The following is a 25,343-nucleotide window of genomic DNA, read 5'->3' as shown; positions in this document are numbered from 1 at the left end:
CTGCCCGAGCACAGCCAAGGTGCCCTTAAGCATGGCACGAGGCCCCCAAACTGCTACCCGGGCAGCAGTATAGTAGCTGCTCCTAATACAAATAGGGGTTAAATACAGAGGCTAAATTGCACTGTGTGCTGTTTTACACTGTGTAAACTGTGTGATAATATGAGTTGATTATTTTTAAATTCATAGTGTGTCACCATTATGATCCACAATGTGCCTTGTGTTTCCTGCTCTGTCTCTCTCTCTCTCTCTCTCTCTCTCTCTCTCTCTCTCTCTCTCTCTCTCTCTCTCTCTCTCTCTCTCTCTCTCTCTCTCTCTCTCATGACTTACAGTAATGAATGTAACTACATAATACATTTTATGATGACACCGTTGAAGCAGTTTACTCTTACTGTTTACTGTTTTTCCTTCTCCCTCCTTATATGTATACAAGTAGTTCTCCAACATACTCAACTGCACATCTGTACCAAATCTAACTCATAACCTCAAATGTATTTGTGTAATGTGACATTCCACGAACATAATCGTAGGCAAAGTTAAATAAATAAATGGGAAAATGCTGTAATCACTGATTGTGTAAAGCTCTAAAATGCATAAAGGTGAAGTCTGGATAAAGGTGAAAACAAATTACTTTCACAAAAGGCGAATATTGATCCACCTTTAAATGTGGTTCCTCACAGATTTTGCTGAAATTATGTTCATTTCTACTTTGATAGTTTGAGGTTATCCTGGCCTTCATGATTGACTTTCGTCCCGAATGACAGCATGTAGACGAAAGTAATGATCGCGATTCCTGTCGTCATTCGATTGAGAATTCCACCTTCTCACTCAGTGTTTTCTCTCTCTTTTAGGATGACGCCTCTTGGTCACACCTGCTCTGTCTCCTCCCTGTTTCCTCACGCAGTCTCCAGACTTGAAACGCCTCATCAGCAGGCTGAGCGCTCCTGAGCACTCGCTGTGACCCTCCATTTCCTGGCTGACGTCCCGGGGAGGTGATGCGACGGTTTGCCTACTGTAAGGTGGTGCTGACCACCTCTTTAGTGTGGGTGCTGGTGGATGTGTTCTTGCTGCTCTACTTCAGCGAGTGTAACAAATGTGACGATAGGAAAGACCGCTCGCTGCTCCCGGCCCTGCGAGGTGAGTATTCCCTTTATGAAAAGAGTGATGAGGAAACAAAAGGGGTTTACAGTGAGTGCATTTGAAGATGTCTGAGAGCAAGTTTAAATGTTAATTCTTGGCTTCAGCAGCTGTTTCGGTTAAAAGACCGAAGGGAGAAAATCGAGTCCATTTCCATTTGGGATATATTGAAGGGATTTGGTCAGAAACTGCTTTGAGTGATAATAGCCCACTGACCAATCACGCTGCACGTTAATGCTGACGTACTCGTAGGCCACCGAGACAGCTCTGACATGTCAAAGAATACGCCAAAAATGTCACACTAAAGATCTGATTGGTTGAAGACTATGACAATCAACAATATCGTCCCCGTTTACTTAAACTGCAAAGGCTTCCAAGCAGGCCTCTCTTCTTACCTAGAGAAATAGAGGCGAAATCTGATTGGATAAAAGCTCATCTCCTTAAAACAAGCTGCACTGGAAGCAGCGCTGCAGGCTGCAGAGCAGCTGAGGAAGACAATAGCTGTACAATTAGAAAATAAGCTAATGGGAAAAATAATCAGAATACATGTATTAAATTATAAAATGGCTATAACTTTGTGATTCTGAGAAGGCTTTGCTGGCCCTGACGGCCCACCACTGATGCACTGTAACCTTGAAACAATCTCTGTGTGTGCGTTAGTTTTGGTATGATTCAGAGATCAACCTCAACCACAGTACCTCTAGCAGAGTTCATTTCCTCACATGCCCTGCAGTAAGCAGGTTTCTCAGAGGCTCGCTAAGCTGCTTTTAAGGTTGAATGAGGCAGAGCTGCCAGCTACTGAGACTGATTACCATACCAAAATAGCTTAAATATGATGATTTGCTCAGTAAAAGAGTGGAGGGATGACATTTTTTTGGACGACACTGGTTTTCTGTAACATTGCAGGTGTTTAAATCCTATTTGTTCTGCCCCAAATTAAAGAGCCCGATTCACGTTTTCAATTTTTGATCGAATCAATTTACCCCAACTGATTATTACTGAAGCTTTTCTGTTAGGTTACTCTGATTACCATTCAGTTAAAGGTATACATTGTGTAGCAGCAAACAACTATTTGCTGTGTAAATATAGTGGAGTAATGTCATGGATCAGAGTCACGGATTGGATCAAATATCGGATCAGCACAAAAGAAAAAAGGGAGCAACTATAACTTTGTTGCTCCCTGACGATACTAATCGCCGATCATTGATGATCCATTGGAAGATACAGATCCCTTTGTTGGTTGATTATAGCAGTTGGTCTACAAGGCTCCATTTGTCCCAAAAATAATTTCAACCGCTCTGAAGTCAGTGAAACTTGCATCCTTTTACTTTGTCATCTATCGTGTTCCTTTATGAAAACACACAGTTCAGATTATTAGGAAATAAAAGATTGATTAAATTGAATTGATTAAAACAAATCTTGTCATGAGCAGTTTAAATTATGTATTATATGCTGTTTAGAGGTATTGTAAACAGGTCATAATTCATCTCTAATATATGTTTATGTTGCTGTGAAAACATTTCCTTCAAACAGCTGCATTTATTCTCGCCAAAGCTATACATGTTGAGAGCCAAGCAAAATCCCAGTGATCCCACACGGGTCATTACCAGGCTGATAATAACCTTTTTAAGAATGTCTGCCTTAAGTTCCTGTTTAGTGCAATGCACTCCACAGATCAGTGTTTTTCAGTTTGACAATAATTAACTTTATGACCAGTCGCCCTGCCCATGTTGATGTAAGGTTTTACGTTTTGTTTGACAAACTAAGGTAAAGTAATATAACAATATGGAAAGGAAAGAATGCTGCATCGACTTTCGTCAGCAGCACGTTTATGTGAAGTCTTCCGTGTTATTTTTTGCACCACACTGTAGCTGATTTAGTACTGCCCTTCCATACAATGGGTGGACTTGGGGGACACAGATTAAAGAAAAGAATATTCCACGCCGACAGTTCATGTAATAAGCTTTCTGTTTCTTTTCTAAATCCCAATCTGAGATACATCATCGTTGTTATTTTCTCACACTTAAGGAAAACTCTCTACAGAGCAAAAAAAGCTTAAATACAGAAGTTATCAGTGGAGTTGATCTTTTAGTTTAGACGCAGCTTTGGAGAAATTCACCCACTAAACTTTTTAGTCGGTCCTTCGGTTTTGATTTCCATTATTGACTACATTTAGTCGTAATTTATATAATCAGTCTGTTTGCAATTTTTTTGCCCACTTCAAATGTGCATGTTTTAATAAGCTGGCTTGAGATTTGTGGAGATCTACCCTGAGACAGCTACAGTGACTGAGCATTAAAGCTAGCGTAGGCAGTATATTTTTAGCATCATTGGGCAACAATTCCATAATCACCATATTATAATTCAAGTGGTCTGAGAGAATGACTTCTGCACCTCCTCTTGGCTCTGTTTTCAGGCTTTAGAGAATCTAGCCGGTGATTAGAGACTTTGGTCAATCACAGGTCATGTCAGAGAGAGGGCGTTCCAATTGGCGGTTCTGCAAATACAGAACTCCTGATTCAATGGCGGAATATTGTGCAAGAAAACGCTCGCTACACGGCAAAGCAGCCATGAAAAGGAAGACAGACTTATCAACTCGACAGTCTGATGATGTCGGTGAAGCGTTTCAGAGATGGAGACAAGACCATCTACTGATCAACTGACTGACAGTTGATTGGTTAATGGACATTTAATCGAATTTTACATTTTCAACATATTGCATTGCCAGTGTGTTGCATCACTGCAAGGCACAGAAATAGATAGGACTCAGTTACATTTTTTTTTGTCACAATCAGCCCCATAAAGAGTCTGATATTTTTGAAAATTGAAATGTAATTCAGTGACTGTTGGTGCTGGATTGCTGTGTCTCTGCTGTAAATCACTGCATCTCTGTTTAGCGTTGCAGCACATATGTAAATATATCTATCTATATAGATATACGTAAACTTTAACTGTAGTGTTACTAGATGTGTTGCTTCATCGAGAACAGTGAAAACAAACAATTTATCAAAGAAATCATTCAGAGCATTTTTGCATTTTGTAATAGCAATTATTCATGTGCAATAGCACACAGAGCTGAGGTGAGAAGACACCACGGGGTGTTTTGCAGAATGCTACTTTGATCTTTTTTAGACAAAAATATAATTCCAACTATAAATTATTCTTTCGAATTTCCTCCCCTCCGGGCACTCATACTTTTGCAGGTATTACACTTGCAAGTCATACAAATCTTCTGATCCGAGCCTTGAACCTCTGATCTTTATGTGAGCATCACCTCACTTGGAGTTGTGTACAAAGACAGTATGTTGCAGATATAGTGAAGGTGCGCATCAGTAGGGAGGCACCGATCCGACTTATTCAGTCCCGATAGTGACACCTGGGCTGTGGGTATCTGCAGCTACCGTATACCGACTCGATCCAAGTGTTTAATTCATAAGTTGTATGCCTAATTGTGTGGAAGTGACTGCGATCATTATTTAATGTGCAAGGCAAATCAATGACTTCAACATTGCTTTCCTACCTTTGTGAAACATAACAAATGAATACATTTATTGAATTATTTATTATTAAAAATGATAATTCACCAGCAACTTGCTAAAAAATCTTGAAAATGAAAAGGAGCTGAAGTGATTTAAATGTAGCTAGATTCCACAATATAATGAAGTATATTTAAACATTGAACAGTTGAATTGAATAGATTGTCACCGATATCTGACCCAGCTAATTACGTCCGGACCGATATCGGTGCATCCCTGCAAATCAGGAGAGCGAGGCCGTACTCTGCAGGGCGTTTTGTTCATGGCCTGCTGTGGTTTTGTGTTCAACGGGAGCTTTTCTGATCTATAATGTAATGCCAGCTGGGTCAGACTCGCAGGAAGAAAGCAGAGCGGTGCAGCAGAGGGAAGAGGTGAGGTAAAGTATGACGGAAAGAGAGAGTGATGCTTGCGATGGAGCCTCCAACTGTGCACCCACAGACCCTTTCCTGTAAAGTAAATGAGAATGAAAAGAGCTAAAAGGACAATCTGTATGCAGATTCATGTCTTGAGTGCACCTTCACAAGAGAAATCTGGGATGAAAGAATCCAGCTGAGCTCTCACGAGACATTTAAATCATGAAACATTAGATAGAGAGCACAGTCATGAATCTGTGGGAGGTTATTTACCATTGGTGAAGGGAGCTGACTCTGTGCAGCAGCAGCAGCAGCAGCAGCAATGCTGACGTTTTGCAGGCATCAGACTAGCAGTGTACAGCAAAGAAGACTAGTAGTAGCTCCTGGAAAGGATTTAGCTTCACGTTCTCCCAAATCTCAGAATTCAAGACCTCCTAATAGATTAAAATGATATATAGCTCACAGATTGTGCAGTGCTTAATATCCAGTTAGCCAGAGCCACAGCAACCAGGTGAGAGCTGAGAGAATGCACTCACATTGTCTGTATGTGTTATTGAAGGGAGTACAACATACTTTACATATCAGCACATCCTGTATCCAGTACATGCTGCCGGTACATTCATTTGTATCTTAAAACACACACGTTCGGTACTTGCAGTCTGTATGCGCTGGCTTTTCACCAGTGTAGAAGATTACACTTTACCGAGTGTAACGAGATAGAACTAGCATGAATCTCCTCCGCCTGAAGAGTCGGATAATAAACGCTGCACAATGCTTTCAATAAAAAAAGGGATCTCTCAGAATTTATCTGCAGTTCATTCCGTTTGTCATGGAGCAATTTAGAATACAAAAAAAGATAAGAGACACACTTTTTGTCCCAGAACAGCAGATTATATATGATATAAATGATCAAAGAAGTATATTTCTAAGATATATCCGGAATGTGGATCATTTTCCCTTATTGTGGCATCATTTATTGTCAAAACAGCACTATATTTATCATGTTTTTTTCAACTTTTGCACTCTTACTTCTTTGAGTTCTTGAAAAACCACCACAACTGTTTTTCTCTCCAATGGTTAGAACAGGGCGCACAGCCAACAGACTGAGTTCAGCAAGGTCAGTCAGTGCTTCCATTAAGAGAGGAGATGTGGAGCATTTGTAATTTAGTGGGCTTTTGTACCAAAGTAGTTCTTCTCTCCAATGGTTTCCTCAGCAAGAATAGACGATATATACAAAGGGATTTATTGTACAATGCAGTTTGACATTACTTCTTACCTCCTTAGTGAGAATAATACAAAAAAAGGGGGGTTGATTTCTCATCAGACACCCTTTTGTTTTGCCTCTGCTATGTTACAGCGGTGATATCGCGGAGCCACGAGGGTCCGGGGGAGATGGGCAAGGCAGTGAACATCCCCAAGGACAACCAGGAGAAAATGAAGGAGCTATTTAAGATTAACCAGTTCAACCTGATGGCCAGCGACATGATCGCACTCAACAGGAGTCTGCCAGATGTGAGGTTGGATGGGTAAGCTTGAGCGTCTTCCAGATGCATGCTGTGAATGACACTCTTTTAACACCTTCACACGCACACATCTGCTTCTCAACACAGCAGCATTACATCGTCCTCGCCCTGCTCCTCCGCTGCCTGCAAACTTTAGTACACTTCATAACGGTCACACATTGCAAGGCGCTGATATTTCTATGTCAAAAAGCTGACATTTCGGCTGACGCTTTCTCCTTCTTTCGTCTTTATTTCCAGGGATTTCACTCCTTAATGTATGCAGGCTTGTGTGCAAATGTGCTGGATGCCTCAGCAAGGCAGCAGGGATTCGTTCTCTTGTCAAAAGAGTCTCAACAGGGTTGAAGACAGTGATGCAGATAAAATGCTCTAAACTGTCAAAGCAATGTTATTCAGATGATTAAAGTCATTTCTAGACTGCTTGTTGAGGCCATTCGATTGTATTGGTCTTAATAACTTTATCTAATGTGAAAAGACATCTCTAATTATGGGCACGGTTTCAACGCAGAATCCATCAGATCCCTCAAGTGTGTACATTAGGCCTGACATTAGAATGGGACTGAGGTTTTGTTTACTGTCACTCAAGATCTACTCGAGCACTTCATGAAAATCCGAGGAGCAATTTGTGTGAAACACGAGCATGCGTTCGTCTCGGGCGGCTGATATGCACCGGCTTTCGCCTCTTGCGGAGACATTATCCAAGTGATTCATGTTTAAATATTCCAACTGAACACAAGTTCTCCACGGCACTTTCATTAAGTATATGCCAAAGGCTCTGCCAGTCAGATACACATCGAGAAATAGGCCACAATAATGTCTTTTTTCACACCTACGCTACGCAGATATTTATGCAACTCTTACCTGTACCAAGCAAACGGCAACTCTTAAGACTTTCGGCAACGTGGCGTTGCAAATATAAAGATAAATTTGCCTGCATAGTGCAAAACAAGACCTATTTTACGAAGAAAAAGTGAACATTCAGCTGATTGCAACATTTCTTCTGTCCATTATGGCTATCCTTCTCTCAATATTAATAGTACAGCAGTTTTATTACAGAGCACAGCTTAGCTTTGCAAAAATGCATCCTGCTGTGTCGTGAAATTACCCAGAGCCATGCAGAATGGCCAGTCGTCGCCTGTGAACGGCAGTAAGATTTTGTCTGGAAGGCAACCTCCTGGCCTGGTCCTGTCAGTCAGTGCTGTCACTTTGAATAGACAGCACTGAACTAGCAATGCTGTCTGCTCCGATGGCTTCTTCCACCCTCCGTCACCTCCCACCGCTCCTCCTCCTGCTGCCCTGGCCGTCCTCCTCCTCCACTTCTTCTGTACCGCAGCTCATTCTTTATTCAACATCGTCCGCGACGCCGCCGCCCCAAGTTTGCCGCATTCTCACTCTTTGGCTTTTGACAGACAGCCGTCAAGCGGACGTGCTGACATCGCTGGAAACGGCGGTTTTACTTTCTTTACTTGCTTTGGAGATATTTGTCAGTGAATCTCAGATGACAATGTTTCTGCTCTGACAGCAGCATTTGATAGCAGTGACACACACTCTCTTCTCAGACACTTTTCATATAATATAATGAGCTGTGGGTGTAGAGAACCACTTCGACCAATATATTTAGACCGGCTATGTTTAAGGTTAAGGTCTAAGGATACAAACGATTATGTTCAGGTATTACATTAGTCATGGTTCAGTTTAGTTTAGCTGCTACAAATGATTTCTTATTTAGTTGAGTGAATTATATCGTCTATAAAATGTAAATTCAAAACATTCGTATTCAAAGAAGCTACAAGCAGCAAATGTGTGGGATTCTACTTGATTAAAGGATAATATGTGACCAAGAATGTTACATTTTTATTCGTTTATTTTACTTAACAACAACTCAAGATGAAATGGGGTTATAGTTATCGTTATTTATTATTATAACAATTATTATAATAATCTGTGAGTTAGTACTCTAAAATAGTGGTTCCAAACCTGAGGGTTGGGACCCCCACAAGAGGACCTGACAAGAATGTAAGGGCTGCTTCGATGACGATCGACGAGTAACTGTTTTTCATCTAGAAGCTGTTCAAATGGAAGTGGAATTGCTCATCGACTCAAAACTTAAACAACAGATATGCGATTTTTCACGAGAAGTCATTAATAGACGGGGCTTTATATTAACTTTACTTATACCTGTAGCTCAGCAATACGCGTGGGTTTGACTTTGCTTTGTGCAATTCTACTTTACTGATTTCATCTTGTTTTCACTGTCGCTCCATCAGCTGTAAGACCAAGCTGTATCCGGACGAGCTGCCAAACACCAGCATTGTCATCGTGTTCCACAACGAGGCGTGGAGCACCTTGCTGCGGACAGTTCACAGTGTCATCAACCGCTCTCCCAGACATCTGCTGGTGGAGATTGTGCTGGTCGACGACGCCAGCGAGCGAGGTTAGAAAGTGAACACTCACAGGTTTAACGCACATTTTGAGCTAGAATAGGCTGTCGATCAATGCGAACGATATGGGAGACAAACTCTGAGCTTGGAATATAGCTTGATTATATTCTTGATGAATACATTAATCATTTGGTTTACATCAGAAAATAGTGATAGTAGTGATGGTAATAATACTTTCACAGAGCCCAAGTTGACATCTTTAGATTTCTTGTTTTGCCTGACCAACAGTTTAAACCCAACGATTTTAAATTTAGACTTTGACAAAAAAATCTGCTAGAAAATTACAACAATTATCAAAAATGTATCATTTAAGTCATGTTCCAATCAATTGACAAATGATTTCGACAAGTGCACCTTTGCTGAAATGTCTGTTGTTTTGTTTCAGACTTCCTGAAGAAGAAGCTGGAGAACTATGCGCGGACTCTGGAGGTGCCAGTGAGGATCCTGAGGATGGAGCAGCGTTCGGGTCTAATCAGAGCCAGGTTGAGGGGGGCTGCCGCCACCAAAGGGCAGGTCATCACCTTCCTGGACGCTCACTGCGAGTGTACTGTCGGCTGGCTGGAGCCCCTGCTGGCACGCATCAAAGAGGACAGGTAGGAGCTGAAATAGACCACACTGAAAGTTTCCAATTTAATGATGACATGTCGGAACTGATACGAAACAAGGACTGGATTCTAGTCTTTGGGCGCTTGTGATCTTCTCATTTTCAATCACTTTAATCATTTGCCTGTTCAGTCATGAAACATGCTTTAATAACACTGGCATTATCACATTTCACTGAAGTGTACATCATCGAGTGCTTGAGCCAAAGCTCTGTCTGAATATTGATGGGACAGCAAACTATCAGTTATGAATACACTGTTGGAGCCTGACGCTGCTGATAGGAGAAGATGATCATTCTGCGTCGTCTGCTTCTGCTGCTGCCTCAGAGGAAAAGCTCCAATTACTCCAGCTTCATTTTAGTGCTAAAACCTAGACGCTGGTTAAGTCAAGATGAAAGTGAATAAGGACATTTTTAGACACGAATGGGATTTCTTTTCATTTAAAGTGAGAAGGTGTTATTCATCAGAGCGTGGAGCTATTATTTCAGTGTATCTGCGGCGTGTATTTGTGAGAGTGACATGGATAACGATATATCGAGGTCAGACACATTACTTGTCCCTCAGGAATAAATCAGCATCATATGACTGAGACTATTATATCATGGAGCCATTACACTTTTACTGAATGCTGCTGCAGATGCATTGATGTCTATACGTATGGGTGCAGACTGATGAGATGGCGCAGAAAGAAAGTACACAGTGTGTTGACTGCAAGTTCTCATGATTGATGATACAGGTTGTTTTGGTAGACCGAAGGAAAGGCTGAAAGGGCAGGTTGACATCGGGTTTGTAAATCTTTTCAAATTTTGAGATAACACTATGACCTCATGGCAAATGGATTCAAAATGCAATTGATTATGTTTAAAAAATAAGCAAATTTTGCTCAGTTGTAAATACAACATTATGATATTATTATACATTATGATGAATACAAAATCGACAGAATAATCCACAATAGAAATAGTAATTAGTTGCAGCCCTGTTGTGATCAACACTTGGCTTCCATTACCTTTTAAAATACGAACCATTACCTGATTTGATTTCCCTTTCTTGTATGTATTGTATTTTTTTTAAAATAAGCATTGAATCTTACACTGTATTTTTCTCGTGTCTTCTTGTGTTGTGTCTTTCAGGGCAGCAGTGGTGTGCCCTATCATCGATGTCATCAGCGACGAGACCTTTGAATACATGGCCGGCTCAGACATGACCTATGGTGGATTCAACTGGAAGCTGAATTTCCGCTGGTACCCAGTTCCCCAGAGGGAGATGGATCGACGCAAGGGGGACCGAACTCTGCCTGTCAAGTACACAAATAAGACGTCCTCTTTCTCAAAATGAAAAGTGCCATTTTTATCTTGCTGAAATAAATAGATCGTTTTTCCTCTGTGTATCCCACTGATGAAAAACAACTGCCTAAATAGCATCCTGATAGTTGTGATGGTGCTCTGTTGAAGCCCAAGTGTATATGAGCTCATTTATTTCAAAAATAGAAAAGCAGAAACTCTACTGACAGTTGCCTTTTTTTGGGGCTACACAAAGCCAAGCACACTTTGTCATCTGTATGCAAATCACTCCCAGCAACAAACAACATACTTAATTAAGGGCCGACTTTAACATAGAATGAATTAAAAGATGAAAGTAATCGCCCCTCTGAGGCTTTGTTTCAAATTGTCAAACAAATTGGTCTTTTATTATATTCTGAATGTTCATTAGAGTTACACTAAGGTACTCATAAATAGAGCAAAAAGAGAAGTAATATTACAAAAGGATTGTTTTGCTTTTCTTGCAGGACTCCCACCATGGCAGGAGGATTATTCTCGATACACAAATCATACTTTGAAGAAATAGGAAGCTACGATCCAGGGATGGATATTTGGGGCGGAGAAAACCTGGAAATGTCTTTTCGCGTGAGTGACAGTCCGGGGAGGATGCTACAGTATCTTGATGTTATCATGTCCCCAGAGTTGGTTGATGTCAACTGGTACATGCCATCTCCCTTTATTGCATCCATGTTTACCTCACTTGCATCTTTTGCTTGAATCGTAGTCACTTCCACTTAAGATTCAAGTGAGCGCTCCAAGGGAAAAATGCAAGGAAAGAGGAATCGTAGAAATGCATGTTTAGTGAAATGAGATGTCCTTACCTCTCAAAAGAAAAAATACATCATTATTTAGTTCTGCTTAGAATGTCCTTTCATGTTTTGAGGGACAAAATGGGATTTTATTGCTGATTGTGATAGAAACACTCACAATATCGTCACAGGAGTGACTTCAAAAAGAGTTCACTGTTATGATAGAGAAGTGTAAAATAGAGCCTGATTAAAAAAAAAAGAAGAAAGAAAATCAGGAAGGAAGAACATACTCACACAAAGTTGCTATTTTAAAATGCATGTATCCTTTATTTATGGAGGAGGTTTGTTTTTCACAGTGTGTCCTACATATCTGTAATACATGTTTTTGTTTCTTAACTAAATGCAATTACAGTATTTTTTTAGTGGCATTTTAAGAGTTTTAAGCATAGTTCGATGATTATCTGGATAACATCATGAATCACAATTATTTTTCCCAGGATAATACTTGAAAATGTATTGTTGTCCCATGTCAGAATGTTATTATTAGCTCACATCTAACAGCACAGTGATTGATGTGCAGCTTCACGTGTGACTGAATAGAAATTACACAATAGACAAGAAACCATGTTTATTGCTGAAAGACAACAGGCAGCGGTGAAATCTTTCAAAATAAAGTCCAGGCTTAAGACCCCCTTTGTCTCCTGGACTATACAATGGAGGTTAAAAGGGAAATTAGAGATTTTCCAAAGCAACCTCTTTATGAATGATGAAACACAAGAAGAAGTTTCTTTCTTAATCAGGTCTACAGTTGATACACATCCACTCTTATCTTGACTAGATTTTGAATAAGAAAACACATGAAATATAGGTATTTGGGAAGAATATGATTTCTAGTTTCTTTGCTTAAGCCTCTTTGCTTGCAGATTAGGAGCATCGCAATGTGTCTGTGTTACCTGAGGATCAAGGAGCGCGGCACCATCAAATAGGGGAACGGTTCAGTTTGCATCGAATGTATTTGTCTGCTTTCGTGCCTCACGCTATATAAAGCTCCATTGTGTGTATGTGTCTGCAGATCTGGCAGTGCGGTGGCTCGCTGGAAATAGTAACATGTTCACACGTGGGCCATGTTTTCCGGAAGGCCACCCCGTACAGTTTCCCCGGAGGAACGGGCCAAGTCATCAACAAAAACAACAGGCGCCTGGCCGAAGTCTGGATGGACGATTTCAAAGATTTCTTCTATATCATATCACCAGGTACAGAGCTGATCCACTGTCTGGCTGCATCTTCCTGCCTCTGGAATAGTAGTGTCACATGTGGACGACAGTTCTAACATGAATTCTGCATGTTTTTTTAAAGTTTCAGGGAATGTAAAGTACAGTCAGGGATTTAATAGACATTTGCCCCTCTTTGCTACTCATGTGCTCGCTGAATTAGCAAATTGGTGTGAAAAGGAAAGACTTGTCTGCTCTCTTTCATTCTTTCATTGTCTGACATGGGACTTTTATCTTGCTCATTTAAGAATTTATATTTCTCCTTTTGCTCCGCCTCACATTGGAGTCATATGCTGCATTTTGTCATTTCCAAACGGATTACTTCATTTTTTTTAACTGCTCCTCTGAAAATCAGAATTAAAAAAAAATTGTCAAAGACGGTTTCCTCTCCAACACGGACTTCTCTTCGACAAAGCTCAAACACAGACAAACTAGAACGACAGGTACAGTGCAGATTGAGAGATGAGTACCTCTCCATCTGTCGACTTAGAATTGTGATTACCCTTTAGCAGACAGCAGTGTCCCGGAAATCTGTGGTTAAGTGATTTAGACGCCAGCTAACCTATGAGGGAACATCAGAAATCTGCCGATCTCGTGGCCAAAATTGAGACCTTCTCCTCCACACAGTCGTGCAGGATTCTCCCACAGGCAGGTGTGCAGACGGAGCCGCGGTCCTGATGGATGAGTCTTTCTGGCATCTAGTGATCCTATTAAAAGTGCATCTTCTTCCTCGTCCCTCATGTGTGCACGGGTGATTTGAAGATCAAAGAGGTTATTCATGCTCAGAATCAACAGAGAGAGGGAAAGATATAGAAGGGGAACTGGAGAACCAGAGGAGGAAGAATGGCCTTCAGCACTTCGCTTTTATCTGCCAACTTGACATTTCTGTTTCCCAGTTTAAAGTGTAAAACCTTGTAGGTGTTACAGAAGGTGCTGTTTGCACTGTCGGGCTCCTGTTTGATGGATGAATACACCACGTTTACGTGTTTGCATTGTATTTCCCTGATTGCAATCACACTCTTTCATGATAAATGACCACCCTGGATCTATCTACATGCAAGTTATGAGTCCTTAAGAGGCATTCTGGGGAGAAACCATCTGCCTAATGTGTTTGTAAGTGCCTGTGCCCGGTCGCTGTCTAATCCTTCCTCGGTCTTCAGTTGCATCGAGGCTGATACATTATGCAGTCTCAGTCTCCATGTTGGCTAAAATAACATGCATCATGGCACACAGTTTGCCACAATTGTTGCATTTGTGCATTTCTGAAGGAGCTGTCTTGTTTAAATTGGATTTGACTTAGTTTCCTCACGTGCCCTCGTTTGCAGAAATGAGGTGATTTCTGTGTGTTTATGTGTAGAAGATCCTTCTCTGACCACCCACACAGGCTACATTTTCAGGTAAGGTGGCAAAGTGTTGTTTTTTACAAAGGGTCCCTCTGGTGGTTAGTCTTGGTGGTGCAGGACATCGCGCCTGTTCTATTTTCTGAATTAAAACATGTAAATAATAAGGTGAACACTGACTGATGATTATATATCTGAATCCTTGTCTTGACATTTTATCTGTAGGCGTGATGCGGGTGGACTACGGAGACGTTTCTTCCCGTAAAGACCTCCGTGAGGCCTTGAAGTGCAAACCGTTTTCCTGGTATCTAGAGAACATCTACCCAGACTCCCAGATCCCAAGAAGATACTACTCACTTGGTGAAGTATGAGCTTTCTCGTACTATGATCTCCCACAATGCAGCTAAATGGTAGATGCAGGCTGCCTTCGTCTGCATTCAGTCAGATATGTCCTCGTAGCTTCTGGGCGTGCGTTTTCAGAAAGATAATATCGCTGCGAGATGAATCTCAGAATCCAGCAAAAGCTGGGCGAAACTCGATAAAAACAAACATCAAACATTCCCAGCTGTTCGTATTGAACGCGTAGAATAAACAAACAAGGGGATGTCAGTGTTGATGTTTATACAGTTCTACTGTGAATGCTGGGTAGCTGAGATAAGGCTCATGAATACATTCTACACAGTCTCATGGCAAAGATTTGTGTTGTTCAAAAATGAATTATTGAAGACAAGAAAGTGCAAATGTAAGTCAGAGTCTCACTCAAACAGGGTTGTACATTGTTACCCAGCAAGCTGTGCAGTTTGTTGTGAAAATATGTGTTCCCCTTTTCTACAAATCTGAAAAAAACCAGAGGTCATTTTTCATCAGATGATCGCTTTACTAAGCAGAGATGGAACATACAAAGTAGTTTCTTTCGAAATTAGAAAGGGGATTGTGGGAATTGCGCGATAATTTGCAGCTAAACCGTGAGAACTCATGGCTAATTGTTGTCAAGATAACATACGTTTTAGTTCCTTTTATTTGTTAGTTTCCCTTCACACGGAAAAGTTTTTGAGTGACCTGAATTTGCCTCCTGATGCCCGTGGCGCCGTGTCGACAGCATGGCGTAAAGTCAGCACTGCCATGCAGTGTGCTGTCTGTATGATAGCCATCATGTCAGCTGAAGAACTCGTGGTGAAATGAGCCTGTAATCCTCCAACATTCATGCAGCTGAGGATGAGAGGATTTTAATCTGTGCTGCTCTGCTGTACTGCAGTACAAGCTGATTCTCTCTCTCTCTCTCTCTCTCTCTCTCTCTCTCTCTCTCTCTCTCTCTCTCTCTCTCTTCCTGTAGCCACTGCAGCACTTCAACTCCCATCTTCCCCTCAAGCAGACCTCTCCCGACTGATTATCATCCTCCATAACACACAGTCAGCATTTCTTAAACAGCTGAAACCATTAGGTTTTATATCACTTAATTATGAACGCCGTTCTGTTCCTGCGTGATAGGAATAATAAGTTGCTCAGGCGACGTATAGAGCAAGCTCAGTTTTAGCTCCGTGAATGTATAAGTTGAATATATCAGCCCCACTGAGTTGACTGTGAAGTCAGCGGTAGGGGTTACTCAGGCTGAGCAGTCAGGTCCCTTTTCATCCATTCATCTTTAGAAGCGAAGATAATGGGTAGAATTTGAATTAACACAATTTGGTGGCACAATTAATGTTATTTAGAGGATTTTTAGGGCTTCAAATAACAATTATAATCATAATTATGAATCAGTCAATTATTTTGTTGATTAACAATAGTAAAGAAATGCCTGCAATTTCCAAGAGGCCAAGGAGGCATCGTGATATCATCAGGTTACAATGATATATGAGAAAGTAAAGCCTCAATTCCCCACATTTAAGAAACTGGAACCAGCACATGTTTGGCATTTTGCTTCTAAAATTACCAAAACGATCATCAAATAGTAGTTACAGATTAATATTCTGTCCAACGACTATTTGTTTATTTGACCAACTTTAGCTTTAGCTTTAAAGATTTTAGCAAGTATGGAATCAGGTAATGGACCCTGGCAGAAACACATGCGTTTTTCATGATTGCAGTTAAGAGTAAATCACGAGTTTGATTATTTTGGGATTACATTGGCTGTAAATGTCAGTTTTGTTTCGACCGCTTCAAATGTGTGTAAAGTAAGTTTCCGCTTCACGTTCCGTAGAACACACACAGAGTCTGTCATCGAAATAGGAGCAATAAAAAAAGGACATTCATGAAAACGACCAGAGAAAAGGGGCTTTGTAAAACAGATGATTCACTGTTCATGAGAAAGATAGAGCAGGATCTGACTGGCTTCTGTTTGGTTACAGCTGCTAATGAGTTTGAAATGAGCCCATCTAGAGACCGGACGTTCATTTCAAATCAGAGTTAAAGTAACTTAGAATTATTTTTTTTTCCTTCTAATTTGTCTGCCTGTAGATCAGAAATGTTGAGACCAACCAGTGCGTGGACAACATGGGAAGAAAGGAGAACGAGAAAGTTGGCTTTTTCAACTGTCACGGCATGGGTGGAAACCAGGTGAGGAATATGTGTTGTTTGTGGTCTGGATTCTGCTTTTATGTGCACACAATGTGCTATGAACACATGCTTTTAGAAGCATTTTTTTTTGCCAGTGGAATGTAGAATAAATCTCTTTTACATTAACATTAAACAAGCCGAGCCGAGGATTTTGCCTTCTCTCGAAAGCTTGAGCTCAATCAGGTTGGATGCAAAGTGTGTGTGAATTGCCAACTTTTTTAGTCAATCCACCCATTTTCAATTTAAATTCAAGTTGGGGGTTTTTGCCAAGTTTTTTTTCGTCATCTCTAAAGTCCTTTGTTGATTTGGCTCCGTGCTGTGGGTCATTGTGAAGTGGCAAGAATTTGATTGTACTTTGTTCTCCTCGGTACGTGACATTGTGTGTATAGCTGCACGACACGAGACACGATCTCAATGTAACCCTGAGATAACAGCAACACACTGGTGAAGGGGATAGATAGCACTAAAACTCTACTCATTTTAGACTGTACATAACATCTAAATTGGGCTTGGCACCACACAAACCATGAGGGCTGTAAATCAAAAATAAAATCACGAATAAGTATGTTCAACTCATTCCCATATCCTCTCGTCAAAGACACGTTGCAGCACATTGATTGTACACACTTCTAGCGATGATGTTGATGCTCCATCTTCTGAGAGAGACATCTGGTTTTCCAGGTGTTCTCTTACACGGCCGACAAAGAAATTAGGACAGACGACCTCTGTCTGGACGTCTCCCGCCTCAACGGACCCGTCGTCATGCTCAAGTGTCACCACATGAAGGGCAACCAGATGTTCGAGTACGACGCCGAGGTAGGATTCACATTCCCCGTAGCAGCCAAATAATCCATAACCAGGCTGCTATTGCAGACGGCCATTCTCTGCTGCCTTGATGCCTGATGTTTTGAAAAATGACTGATGAAATGCTGATTGGTTGGTTTGTTTGTGCCATTGGGGAGGATCTGGGTAGTACCGCTTTGCTGCCACCGGGTGGCGCTGTGTGCCGGTTTTCTTTTAGCTGCACAGAAGTTGTTTTCTCCACCCCAGCATCTGTGTCTCTCCTCTCATGTTCTCTCCTCTTTCACGTCGTATGTTGGCAAGTGGGAATATGATTTTGAGGGAAGCTGTTCAAGTCATTGCCCCTGAATATTGCTCCATAGTGTGAGTCCTGTGATTCGAGTGTGGTGATTTGCCCCAGATCTCTGTGTAAGTGTCTGTAGAGTAGATGATTTATGGTTTATCAATTTTTGGCAGATGATTGAAGTTCAATCTCTAAAATAGATTTCGAGCCGGATGTTTCATTTTAAATTAATTATATTTATTGATTCATTACCAAAAAGGTCAGCAAAGAAAATGCACTGCAGTACATGTACCGGTATCTAAAACAAATGCAGTCGAACACAATATTTCTGCTCGAATAAAATATTTATAGACAGTTATTTTTGAATCAACACCTCTTTGTTAGAGACGTGTTGATTCAACTGTATGGTCATTCTGGAGGGTGTATTTTTTGGTGCTGTTCCTGCCATTTAATCCACCATATAATTGAAATCACTTGGGTGTACACAATTTTAGAAACACCTGCCAGTTTGAAAAACAAAGCTAATCCCAATGCATTCTGCAATGTCGTGTGGCACATTACAGACGTTATGGCCTCTCAGATGCACTCTGGTAAGACACTACTGTATTTACACAACGTATAAATGTGTGAGTGACTCATTGTTTATTTATAGTAGCACCAACATGAAAACAAAGATTAGCTGACCGACGAAGCCAAAAAAACTGCATAGGTTCGTTTTACTTAATATTCCTGGTTATGCAAGCTGTAATATTCTTACAATGACATTATTCATTGAAACACAGAAACAGATAGAGACATAGAGACATTTTGAATCCACTAGGACAACAACAATATTCTCCTCAAGTCCTGCTGACTCAGAACTCAAAGCTCATTATGGATTACACAACACAAAAAGGATATTGTATATTAACAATTCATGTGTTTTCTTTTAAACCGCTGGGAGACGGTTAGAAAAGACGACTCTGAACACAGTGTTGTCGCTCAGTGATTGAGATGTCCTATCGCTGACACGTAGATATGACAAGGAGAGGAAGCCGGGAGGCCTTTCCATCAAGCAGCGAACAAACCCTGGGAGAAACCTTTTCATTACACTTTGCTCTCTGGGTGCATTCTTAATATGGAAAACTGAATAATTCATGAACTAAGAGGACTGGTCTCTGTTGTAAGCCACATTCGGGGTTTCACAGCTGACAGTAGCCAAGTTTATCTTAAGCCCAAGTGTGATGGACAGGGACCGAAACCTGGGTGACTACAGTCCCATTAACATTTCATCTGCTCATCAGTTTCACTTTCACAGGAATACCCGACTTCTCCATATTCCCGATGTAGTCATTCTCAACCGTGACTTCTTCACCTGCTCTACTGTTGCAGCCCAAAAATAATTATGTGTTCACTCTGCTTTCTCCAACAATCACAGGTGAATACACCAGTTCGAGGCAGTCAAAAATATTCCCCTATTCTCACTCACACAGAGAGTTTAATTCAGTTCAAATGGGAAAATCTGCCGATTTTATCCAGCTCTGCTTTTTACTTTGGTACATGTGAAGTTTTGCGTGAGTGTAGAGTCTGTAGACGAACAGTTTCCTGTATTTTTAAACCAAATGAGAGCTGTCAGGTTGTGTCAGCCACAAAATAGGTCAGCTGCCAAAATGCAAGACTTTGAATGCCAGCACTCTGACAGCACTGAGTTTATTATGAACAACAACAACAACTCTATACGAATATCGGCTTCACATAATATACATAGAGATGGGTAAGATTCTCATGGTAACACCCTGCAAGCATTCTGTGCATTGACGATATAACGGGATTTTCGTTACATTTGGTTTGTCTTCATGCTATTTACAAATCGTAAACTCATGATTGCGATCGCTCTGATGTGGTAAGAACCAAAGCCACAGTTTGTATCAACCAACCAAAAGAGGAAGAGAATACATTTTAATCAAATCAAAACATTTGCTTATTGATTATTTTGATAAATTGATAAAAACATCCGTAAGACAAAGAAATGATGTCAAAATCCGTACAGCACAAAAATAAAAAAAGTTCAAAAAGGCTGTAAATCCAAAACCACTAACCAATGCTAAAATAAATGCTGTGCATTGCCTATCTAATCATTTGTAGTATATGAAAAACGAACTATTATTATCTGTATTGTACATTAATATTATTATAAATACATTGTTGTATTTGAAATGTGTTTTTATCAATTATTGATGTGGTCGTTGTCCCTGGTGAAATTTGGCTCAGTGTTAAGAAACGTGGTTTCATACCGTGAATTTAAAGCCTCACTAAAAACTGTGTCTTTCATAAACGCTGACATGTGAGAAAGAATTAGGTCCAACTGTCATTGAAAAGACGAAATCACCTCTCAATAAACTGCAACAACCTGGCTGTGAAGAACAGATTCATTTAACAACAACTAACGACTCTTGGACTTACCTTCACGACCATCTGTCCCTTTTCAATCCCGGCCCGCCGCAGAAGCACACCTTCCTCCACATGAACACCCAATCATGTCTGACCATCAGCCGTCTGGAGGACGGCTAGGCGCCTTTACTTCAGCCCCACTGATTATTTCCTCTGAGCTGTGGGGCCTGAGGTGAGCAGGTTAGCACAAACTAGGCTGAGAGCAGAAGGTGGTGGTCATTTTAGCTGCTCAGTAGTGATGTAGTTTGTCAGGAGCATTGCTAGAAGTAGATTACGTTGACCTGTTCGGCCTTCAGTAGGCACCTTTGTAACTGTTTTTAGCTGTTGTTTTTTATTTTCTTGTTTTTGTCAGTGAGGGCTGATGAATGCAGAGCTTGTTGTTATGATGTTGATCTTTCAGGTATCAGTCAGAATGTGCATGCAAATTGTTTTAGGGAGCACTAAGTAGCTTTTACCGGTGACCTTTCAGGGGGAACGTATGAAGACAGGGGCAGAGGCACACGGAGCAATGGCAAATGTCCCATCAAGATGGTTGATGTATGATATGCTATCTGCAAGACCTTTAGCCAGTCTTCATGCTAAATTAGATCTCATTTGACATTTATTTTCCAGCATAAATATTTTATTTTGCTGTGAAAATCCACCGGCTGTCCCCTGGACTGGCTGCGTCTGGTGAATTAATGCCCGAGATGCAGAAGGACGTGTTATTTTTAGCTGATTATCTACGTACAGGACTAATTGAAATGGGCTTACCATTGTTGGCAAGTTCTTTTGAAGTGATCCTTCATTGTGAACCTGCCTTTCATGGCCCTGGCCTCTCAGGCCACTCTCCTATTGGCCTGAAGCAGCTGTGTGCAGCTGTGTGCCATGCACATATTGTAAATCCAATGAATCCCAATTATTGGCAATTATAGTGCTTTTCACCACTCGGCCTGCATCTTATTTACATACTTTTGTAAGGGACGTTTTTTTTTTTTGGCTCAGTATTTCTGTCCATTTCAGTGGTGCTGCTTTTTCTGCTTTTTCCAGTCTGTCAAATTTCTCCATAGCCCATTCCGTTCTGCTGAGTTATATGCTGTTTGCACCTCAGAGTCCTGTACCGTTGTGTCTCTCAAAAAACAAAAGAGCAATTTCACTGTAGCATGCCACCGTTTTTGTGTGCAAGCAGGGTAAATTGGGTAAGGAGCTCCCATGGCTGCTGGTGTGTTTCAGAGTTGCGGCAGGAGAGTGACCTGCTGTTCGACGGCCTGATTTGCTGTTCACGCTCAGAGGTCCTCGTGGTATAGCCAGCACCAGAGGACAGCAAGTACACAAGAGCAGAGCAGCATTAGAGCAAATGAGGCTGTCGCCTGACTCTGCCCTGAGAAAAAAAAAGGAATCTGCTTCTTTTCTATTTCCCACAAAAAGAAAAGCAGCCCAGCCCTCTAGATCACCAGAGTCAGCACAAGATCACGCCAAACAGGAACTCTTGTGCCTTTCAGCAAGTTCACTGCGCTTTCTTGGTGACAAAAGGATAATGTTCCTCAACCGGGACTTGCGGTTAGAAACCGTCCTCATTTAATTAGCCGGTCTCAGCTGTGCACACACTCAGCGACTTGCTCCGGAGACGCTAGTTGATTTGCTCGGAGGCTGAGATGGGAGTTTTCTCAGCCCCAAAGGAGGCATGAAATAATTACGAGCAAAGGACAAGACCTTGCCATTTCTAGAATTTTTTATTAAATGTGGAATGGTTTTTCCACCTTCCACCGTTATACTCCTCTTCTGTCATCTCTGCCGGTGGAGTGAGTTTGGATCTTTGAATGAAATGAAATGAAAAAATACTATTCTCATTATTGCCGAAGCCAGGTTCTGATGATTGACAGATTAGATCTACCTCCAGTTCGGAGAGGCTCCATGTGCGAATACGCCTTCAAAGAGAAGTACTTGCTGATTATACTGCTTCTCATTTGCCAATTCTTTACCGAACAAGCTGCTGTTACAAATAAAAAAAATGTTTTTATCTCTGTCGTCTGGAGCTAGCTAATTGTTTTTTTCTTTCGTTTTTTGGCAGGTGAGTAAGGTCGAACGTCACATGCTCTCTTTGTTCTTGTAGATCGGTCCGCAAAGTGTACTTCAGGAAAGATGTGTGTGTGTGTTTGTGTGTGTGCACACACTTCTTTGTATCCAGGCAGAGAATGTCAGGCCCTTGTGTTTTATAGCTTCAGATCAAACATGGCCTGAGCGCTTCTGTGTGCTCATTAGTCTGAATATCCTCTGTGAACAGTCAAAGCATGATCTTGTTTTAATGAAGAAATATTCCTCCATCGCAAGATAAATACTGCTCATTTTTTAATGTCGCATGCATACTGTGTTTACAGATGCTCTTTTATATGTGCACTGCTGTTTAGTTTGAAAATGACTCCCAAGATAACATGGTGCAGACAAGTGCAACTACGGTTATCTCTTCTTTTGTGACACTTTATGTGTTGCGCTGTGAAGTCCAATAGCCAATTTTTTTAGATATTATTTCCAAAAATACACAACATGTTTTATCCAACAAAATATTCAGCTTCAATCAATTCTCTCTCAATCAATTTGTTGTTTTTTAGCCTTTCAAAAACAACATTTTCACTCCTGTCTAAAACTGTCTGCTCTTGTCTCACACAAAGAGAGGAACGCACTGACCACTTATTTTAAAAAACAAAAACCTACTGATTAATTGCTTTATTCAAATTGAGGATTTTGATCAAAGATCATTGATCTGTTTAGAGTGATGTCATAGAATATGACAGACATTCAAAGTTTCATTTAAAACCCTCAACAGAAGCTTCGAATGTTAAAAAAAAATGATACAGTCATAGTCTTAGTAGCATCTACAATTTTATTTGAAACATCATTTTCCCAGTTTATCTCTTGCCATTGTTTTCTTAAGCAGTGTTTCTGCTTCTCCTTAAAAAACAACTTGAGCTTCTCCACTTCTCCTCGACTTCTGGGATCATTAGGAAGAGAGAAGCAACTCAAGTGAGCGGATGCGTGTTTTGCGGATGCGTGTTACTTCAGAGGCAATGAACACAAATGGTCAATCAAGGCCGTTGAGAGCTCTCTTCCAGTTGTTAGTAGGGAGTGCTATCTCCGGAGCCTTTGTGGCAGATAGCCATAGATTTCTGTGGTACTTGCTCATGTGGTGCTTGAGTTCAGCTCATCACAACAGGTGAGTTTTTTTTCCCAGTCTGGACATTGAGCTCTATCTTCTGACTTTTCTGGTTTGTTTGATAGAAGAGTAAACAGACAGAAGGGAGACGGGACAATGTGTGGAGTGGTGCAGCACATCCATTTGAGAGGATGTGGTATACTTCAGTGTAAACTCTACACAGGTTTTAGAGGTCAGAAACATTACAATCTCAATCCACCTCCCATTATCTCAGACAGTTATGCCTTTATTTATTAACGATCACTTATATTGATGAAACAGTTGGAGGATGAATTGGTGTGACAATCAGCTGAAGGTGTTAAATAATGCCTGTGTTCTATTAAAGTTCAATTTTTTTACCCTTTTGTTTCGGTGAAATGAACATTATTAACAATGCGAGCAGCAGTGACTTCCCATTGTTTCTGTTTTGCTAATAATTACGTATGTTAGCATCTTGGTCTGATATCTCTGGTCGGGCTTTTCAAGAGGTGTTTTGGACATTTGGCCTGCTCCTACTGTCCCACCACCTGACTGCACCTCTGCGTCCAATGTTTGCTGGCGTTTTATCCCCGGATTAGGCTGCCAACACTTGACTAAAACTCCAAACTAAAACACTGAGCCGGAAGCAACAGAAAACGGCCACAAGCTGCAGACTAAGGCGTCGCTTATCAGTTGTATCAGCGCCGCCAGCAAACCTTTTTCGTTACATCAACCCATGTGATCCAAAATAACCAAAATATTGCTGAGTACAGCTAGTCTTATTTGTAAAACATTTTTGATGCTTTTGATGCTCAGCAATCGTTCACAGAGAAAACCTGTAAAGTGGCCATGACAACAGTCTCCCCGCTAACAATAGCCTCAATTTTCCGAGCAACCTCGGTGCACGTTGTGTTCTATAAAGGGCACGACTCTCGCTTTCTCTCGACTTGAACATCCGGCTCCATTGATGTGCTTATTGTTTTTTTCTTGCTCCAGCTCCAGTTACTGAGTGCAACAAGCTCTGGCCATTTACTTGGGTCGAAAGGTATTTTTGTGAAATGTGGGAGATCAATATTTGGAAGTGCGTCTGTGAAGGTTCATCTCAGACATCCAGGTGGATTCAACTTTCCCCAGAAGTACAGTCAGTGATGCAGATAGAGGGAAATTATAACTGAAAAGCGTCAGCAATAAATAAGTCTTTGTGTATCGTTTGTACGTCAGTATGTGCCGTGTTTACATCTAATTGCCTGCGTCTTCGTCCTTCCCTCTCCAGCGGCTCACCCTGCTGCATGTGAACAGCAACCAGTGTTTGGACATGCCGTCCGAGGAGGACAAGATGGTCCCCACCCTGAGAGACTGCAACGACAGCCGCGCTCAGCAGTGGCTGCTCCGTAACATGACCCTGAGCGTCTGATCCCTGGCCTCACCTCTCTCCCCCACCGCTCTGTCCTCATCCTAATCAGCCCTGGCTCTCCACACCCTCGACAGGTGGCTCTTCCCACAGCACACCTCTTCCTGTAACAGCCCGGCCAGTGAACACAAAGATCCGGGCGGCAGCGGCTTATCTTCCATTATGGAGGCGACTCCTTTTTCAGCTCGCCTCAGGCTTGAGAGGAGCTGCACCTGCTCTTCAGGCGACATGACAAGCCGGGGCTTTGGGGACCTCGTCGTGTCCGAGCAGGGAGGACAATGTGTGAGGTCCGTGCATGGAGAACATTGAAATCAAAGCACTCCGCTGGCCGTGCATCCACTGCGCTGCTCAGACTGCCGCTTAGCTGCTTGTCAAACGATTAATCAGAAGTGCATCTATAACAAGAATATTGCCAGGCACGTCTCTGCACCAAGGCCTGTAAATGACCA

General features: G+C 41.4%; 1 protein-coding gene across 2 annotated transcripts; it reads left to right on the top strand.

The window, feature by feature from the left end:
* Nucleotides 1-992: 992 nt before the first annotated feature.
* On the top strand, nt 993-24,897 carry galnt13 (polypeptide N-acetylgalactosaminyltransferase 13; the record flags this gene model as incomplete). 2 transcript variants are annotated; one of them, XM_079276660.1, is made up of 11 exons in its annotated part: nt 993-1,134; nt 6,381-6,549; nt 8,811-8,977; nt 9,370-9,577; nt 10,720-10,890; nt 11,376-11,493; nt 12,730-12,910; nt 14,494-14,633; nt 16,723-16,821; nt 17,503-17,637; nt 24,757-24,897. In XM_079276660.1, the coding sequence occupies 11 exons, from the start codon at nt 993-995 to the stop codon at nt 24,895-24,897; spliced, it is 1,671 nt and encodes a 556-aa protein (XP_079132786.1). The 2 variants fall into 2 exon arrangements, with proteins under 2 accessions (XP_079132786.1, XP_079132787.1); XM_079276661.1 differs by lacking the exon at nt 24,757-24,897 and adding an exon at nt 20,390-20,455 and having other exon boundaries at nt 17,503-17,655.
* Between the last annotated feature and the right edge of the window lie 446 nt (nt 24,898-25,343).

Source organism: Melanostigma gelatinosum (assembly GCF_949748355.1).
Source record: "Melanostigma gelatinosum genome assembly, chromosome: 10".
NCBI classification, from domain to species: domain Eukaryota; kingdom Metazoa; phylum Chordata; class Actinopteri; order Perciformes; family Zoarcidae; genus Melanostigma; species Melanostigma gelatinosum.
This window is presented reverse-complemented; position numbering and strand designations above follow the sequence as displayed.